At 41.5% G+C, this 6,597-nt stretch overlaps 1 protein-coding gene across 4 annotated transcripts in view; it reads right to left on the reverse strand.

The window, feature by feature from the left end:
* The window catches only part of MINA (MYC induced nuclear antigen), a 30,560-nt gene that overhangs the window by 15,915 nt on the left and 8,048 nt on the right, over positions 1 to 6,597 (reverse strand). For all 4 annotated transcript variants that reach the window (XM_011986837.1, XM_011986819.1, XM_011986827.1 and 1 more), the window contains exons 3-4: positions 3,688 to 3,807; positions 1,245 to 1,373 (exon numbers count right to left, since the gene is read on the reverse strand). In XM_011986837.1, coding sequence (XP_011842227.1) covers positions 1,245 to 1,373; positions 3,688 to 3,807 — 249 coding nt within the window. The remainder of the gene's footprint in view (positions 1 to 1,244; positions 1,374 to 3,687; positions 3,808 to 6,597) is intronic.

A 6,597-nucleotide genomic window follows, 5' to 3' on the forward strand; every position in this document is an offset into this window, starting at 1 on the left:
TGCAACAAAAGCAGAAGCTGGCAAACTCTGTGAAGAGCCAAATGGAAAGACAGTACATGTTTTTGGTTTGTGGGCCATGTGATCTCTGTGACAACTAGTCCACTCTGCTGGTGCTGAGTGAACACAGTACGTTAAGGAATGGGTGTGGCTGTGTTCCAATAAACTCTTCACAAAAACGGGCAGTAGGCCAGATTTTCTGGCCCATGGGCTACAGTTTGATGACCACTGACTGAAAGCATTAAAAACCCAGTAAGGTTACCTTTACTGTTGTTTATTTATTGAAGTATCCTGTAATATAGGCACCCATCCTAAGAAGCAAGATTGTTTCCCTTCGTTACTGGGAGGTAGGGAAGGATCTTGAAATCAAGAAACACACAAGGCACTGAGTAAGAAACAGACTAATTATAACTTCGAGACACAAGAAGAACAATAAGTATATGCAAATGTGTCAGGTTGGCAGAATCTTTGGAATGGTTTAAAATGACTATTGTTTTAATGCTAAAGGAAATTAAGTTACATGTTTTAAGAAAGAGTATAAGGTTGAATCATGGAACTACTATCCCCGTAACATTCTTTTCCTCAACAACCTCTCCTGCTAGGGACTGGCTACGTTCCCTTCGATGTTAACTGCTCAAAGACAGATTTTCTCAGCAGTAAGATGCCAAGGAACCTGCACATGATCAAGCCACCTGAATCCCCGGAGAAAGAATCCTCAAGAGCTTTCCTGATTACTACTGTTCTGGTAACTGTATGCAGGGGCTACAGAGATAGTGTGCCATAAAACCAGGATGAAAATGAGTCACACCGGAATTTTAGCAACAAAAAAAAACTAAGGGATCCCTGGCTATCCTCTGTCTAAGCAACTTCCAGCCCTGTGCTGACCACTGTCTTAGATGTGGAGAAGCTGACCAAGGCCAGAGCTTCCCTTTTTCCTTTAGAGCAGTAAATGGTTCACTGAATTCTCTTTCTTCCTGTTGAACTTGAACTGCACATGAAGACAGGTTATTTGGGAAATGAACTTAATACTTCCTTAACTCACGTCTCCAAGCGCAAACCACCAAGACTCCTTCAGAAATTGCATGTGCTGGCTGACGGCCATGAGAGCCACCCTGCCCTGAGACCCAGGGCTCCATTCCCATGGGGACCAGCACACGAACTCTAAACCTTGAGCCTGAACTTGTCTTAGCAACAGAGAAAACCACAATGGCTCCAACAATGAGGTGCCCACAATGGTCATCACATACCTTCAGCACGAACTCATGCACCGGCCTGCCGATCCTTTCCTCGGCCTCCACGCTGTATTCTCGTGCCAGGGGCACAGTGGGGTGGTAGAGGCGCCAGTGTTTCTCTCCCTCCAGCTGCAGGATGAAAACCTAGAGACCCACAAGGCCCAGGAGCGTCAGAGAGCTTCCTGACAAGTCACACACAAAGTGCTTCCGGAATATCAGCCCTCTAAGGGCTTAGACAAATAAATAGGTGAACCTTGAACAACATAGGTTTTTTGTTTTTGTTTTTGTTTTTTTTTGTTGTTAGAGACAGTCTCACTCCGCTGGCCAGGCTGGAGTGCAGTGTCACAATTTGGGGTGTTGCTTTGTTGCCCAGGCTGGTCTTGAACTCCTGGCTTTAAACAATCCTCCCGCCTTGGCCTCCCAAAGTGATTACAGGCGTGAGCCACTGCACCTGGCCTGACGGCATGGGGATGAACCGTGCAGGTGTGCTTATATGCTGATTTTTTTTCAATAAATATATTGGAAAATTTGGGGGAGATTTGCGACAACTTGAAAAACATGAAAAATATCAAAAGAATTAAGAATGTCATAAATGCATGCAATATAAAAATGTATATAGATATTAGTCTATCATCTACTACCATAACATATTCACAAATCTATTACGAAAGGTTAAAATTTATCAAAACTTACCCATACAAATACTTCCAGACCATACATGTCACCATTTGCAGTCAAGAAACGTAAACGAACTTAAAGATGCAATATGGAATAGCTGAATAAAATTAACTTTAGTACATATTGTACTAGTGTAATAATTTTGTACTACCTCCTGTTGCTATTGCCATGAGCTCAAGTGTGATGCTAATTATCTCCACATGAACCGTTCCTCTCTCCAGTGAATTGTGTATCACAGTAAAACGTGATCTCTCAACAGTTCTTGTGTATTTTTCATCATGTTGAGTGCAACACCTTAAGCCTTGAATAATACCATGGGACCCATATGAAGTGCCACTACGGCTATTCCAAGTACTCCCGAGAAGCAGAAAAAAGTTGTAACATTACAAGAAAAAGCTGAATTGCTTCATGCATACTGTAGACTAAGGCCTGCAGCTGTGGCTGCCCACCGTTTCAGATGGACATTAGCTTGTAAACAAATGATGTAAACTTACAGTACTGATACAGTACTAGAAATATATTTTCTCTTTCTTAGAATTTTCTTAATAACTTTTCTCCAGATTACTTTATTGAAGAATAAAGTACACAACACATATAACATACAAAGTTAAGTGTTAACCAATTTATGCTATCAGTAAGGTATCTAGGCAATGGTAGGCTACTAGTAGTTAAATTTTGGGGGAGTCAAAAGTTGCAAGCGGATTTCGGACTGCACCAGGTGTTGGCGGCACTAACCCCCACTCTGCTCAAGGGTCAACGGTACAAGTTTCCGATAAAAAATAAAAATGAAAGATGAGAAATGCATGTCATTCCACAGCTAAACGGAAGTTGCCACTACTGGGTTTTATTTTTAAAAACAGGGAATCATGAATCCTGACACTTGATATTCATTCTTTTCACTTTCTTAGAGCCTCGCTGACTTCTTTATATTCCACTATCTCATTCCTTTAAATCTTCTATCAGACAGCTGAAAGCCCATAATCTCTGATGGAAAAGCCAAGCTTCAGGTATTACTGAAGGTCTAAATCCTGAATGTTGAAAGGGCCTGGGGAGACAGGAAAACTTAGCATTTTTTATTCTTTAAATCAGTCAAAGATATTTTAATATCCTATTAAAAACATTACAAATAATATTCTGGGAAAATGTATTCATGTCAAATTGCTACCACAGGAGAAAAAAGGGGACTTTTTACTAATAACTCTGTGTTTACACCTTATATGAGGACAAAAATAAAACTATGGAATACATAAGCCAAAGAGTAAAATTTGTTTGGCAGCCACGTCAGAGTGAAATCAACACTTGTCAAGATGCCAATACTTAAGTGAAACCATGACCCTCATTCAAGCTGCCCCAAGATTTTCACAAATGGAAAATATATACATATTTTTGGCAGCTACTGAAAAAGAACAAAATGAAAGCAGATGAAGGATTGTGACCTCACCTTATTAAAGACCATACTTTGTGAAATTAAAGGAAAAGCCAAGCACACCTTTCTGTAGATAAATTCAATAAATACTTGTTTCAAAGGAATGTGTGGCTCTTTAAATTAGTAAGGTTGGAAACAATCTCTTCCTTTGAGACAGAATGGGAAACCAGTTTAGTGGGACTTACTTTGGCCCAAAATTTTGATGAAATCAGTATCTCCAGACACTGCACAGAAAGAGTGAATACAGACCTAAGAGCCTTAGAGAATAATGTGAACTCACCCTGACAACTCTACTAAACCAGGCTCTCAACAACTCGTTCTTCCCAGCATGGAGCAATTTTCTCCCTCTCTTACCTCGACATCATCATAATGGGGCGGTAGGCCCTGAGATCCTGCGGGAGTTATGTACACATTCGAGCCAACCAAGGAGCCAAAGTAACATTCCAGCTTCTCCTGGATCCTCCAAAGCTCATCCTTTACAAAAAAGGAAAAAAAAGGGTCAGGTGCGGGGAGTGAAAAATGTATTAGAAATAAGAGTAAGAGCATACTCTTGTTCACTTAGGAAGTCTTTACTGCGCAACTACTATATACCAGACACTGGGAATTATGCAATGATACAGCCAATACCCATGGCCTCAAAAATCTTCCATTCCAGTGCGGAAACACCATGCAACAGATGTGAACAGATAAAGGGGAGACTGACAAGGTGGGCAACTGGGAGTCCAGAAGCCTTTTAAGCAAGGAAGGACACAATCCAGTTTACATTTTTGAAAGCTCACCCTGGTTATTGTGTGAAGAACGCACTGTAGAAAAGAGTGGAAGTCAGAGAGACTAGTGAGGAAGCTTCTCAGGCAGCAGCTCAAGCGGGAAGTGACTGGGGTGGTAAGAAAGGCACGGAGGGAAATAGAAGAGCGGGATGCACTCTAGAAGCAGGACAGACAGGACTTGCTGACAGACTCAATGTAAAGGAGAGGAGTTAAAAAAAATACTCCTGGGTTTTTGACGTGGGTAATCAGTTCCCCTTTCCATGTAATGAGATGCAAAAAAACTTACAAAAAACAAGTTTTCAGGACAAAAAAAAAGTTTTAGATTAGGAATGTTAAGTTTGGGATGCTTAGACCCCCCCTATGGAGATGCTTTTAAGTCGGTCTGAAGTTCTGGCAGAAACGAAGGACTGTAGATTTACACTTGGGAATTGCCTACACAAATTGGATATTTAAAGCAATGGGAACAGAAATGATCACATAGGAAGAAGGTACAGACAGAGAAGGAATAACAGGCTGGGTAATGTTCCCTCTCTCTACTATCAACTCTTTAGAGCAGACATCAGACTGAGGGGCCTAGCGATGGGCCATATATTCCCATGAGAGAGAAAGAAGTCTGATTTTACCAAGGCAGACGAGAAGAGAGGAGGGGGCAATTAGGCCATGTAGATATTAGCACTTCCTATGTGCCAGGCACTGTCTCCAAGTGCTTTACACATATTAATTATGCAACCCTCACAATAACCCTGCCTCATAAAGACAGTACTATCATTACTTTCAGTTTAGAGAGGGTACTATCATTATCTTCAGTTTACAGACAAGGAAACTGAGGCATGAGAACATGCAACTAGTAAACGATGGAGCCAGGATTCAAATTCAGGCAGCATGGCTCCAGAGTCCATACCCTTCAGATAATTTAAGAAAAGACAAATCACACAGGACACTAAAGAGACTAAAGTTTTAAACATATGAATGTATGGTGCCTGGCACACAGACTGCATGACAATATATTTGAATATTTGCTGAGCAAATCGATGACCACAGCTTGGGAGTCCCTTCTACCACAGGAGTGAAAAAGAATTCACTGTATTAAAAACATCCACTGGGAAGAACTGGGTCAGCACGAAAAAAGACTTTTTTAAGACATAGTCTGCTCTGTCACCCAGGCTGAAGTGCAGTGGTGTGCTCACAATCACAGTTCACTGCAGCCTCGACATCCCAGACTTAAATGATCCTCACATCTCAGCCTCCCAAGTAGCTGGGACTGCAGGTGCATGCCACCTTGCCTGGCTAATTTTTTTTTTTTTTTTTTTTTTCTTTTTGTAGAGATGATGGTCTCACTTTGCTGCCCAGACTGGTATCAAACTCTTGGATTCAAGTTATCCTCCTACTCTGGCCTCCCAAAGTGCTAGGATTACAGGTATGAGCCATGGACTTAGCCAAGGACATCTTTATACAGACCACTGGGCCTCTCTATTTATAGATCTCAGAGTTTCTACTTAACACAGAAAAAATAATTTAGTATCACCTGAATGGCTCCAAAGAGCTAACAGCGCTCCAAAAGGGCCTAATTTATTTCAGGGAAAGGCCAACAGGACCTGGTTCTGCAATTATTTTTATATAGTAACTGGAACCACTAGAAAACCAGGGCTTCTCTCTCTCTCTCTCTCTCTCTCTCTCTCTCTCTCTGATGGTATGAGAGGTTTTTCAGAACTGTGTAGGTGATTTTATGGTTCCCGACCCAACTCTCAGGGTCTGTAACTGATGAATATGTCTCTTTTCTTCTTAAAGGTTACTGAAAATGCTATCAATGGCACCATTTTTCTATTTCACCAGGACCTTTAGCCTCTGAATCTGCCAACCGTGGCCTACTAGAAGAGATCTGGAGCCAAACCACCTCGGTTCAAGTTATAATTACAAGCAAGGTGACTTCAGTTGTTTATCTTTAAGATAACGATATTACCAGTCCCACTCAAACACTGTGGCGAACAGCATAAAACAACTTATCACAAATCCTATTTAAATTGCAAAGCAGTATACAAGCGATATTGCTTTACTAACATTGACTCAAGCACAAACAAGGCTCCTGAAACCTGTCTTCTCCTTTACCACAGGACTCGATATCCGGCGAGTCCAAGGAGGAACTAGAACAATGAAAGGGAGAAGCTGGAAGTCTCTCTCTTGGCTGGCTGTGACCTCCTCTCTCCACTGACCTACCCCTCAGAATCCAAACTCAAGGCCATGGCTAAAATAGAAGTCCGCGTATATGCCTAAAGAAAGGCAAAAGCAAACATACAAAAAGCTCCACTAAATTTCAATTTACATCTTTCAAAGTATGGTAGGAAAATGCCTTAAATTTGAAGTCAGAAACCCTTATCAGCTTGGAATAGCTATGGAAAGGTCACATCTGTGAACTCGTTTTTTCACACAGAAAATGGAGTCCACAGCCAGGTGCAGTGGCTCATGCCTATAATCCCAGCATTTTGGGAGGCCAAGGCAG

The sequence above is a fragment of the Mandrillus leucophaeus genome, unplaced genomic scaffold (assembly GCF_000951045.1).
Source record: "Mandrillus leucophaeus isolate KB7577 unplaced genomic scaffold, Mleu.le_1.0 Scaffold1080, whole genome shotgun sequence".
In the NCBI taxonomy this organism is placed as follows: domain Eukaryota; kingdom Metazoa; phylum Chordata; class Mammalia; order Primates; family Cercopithecidae; genus Mandrillus; species Mandrillus leucophaeus.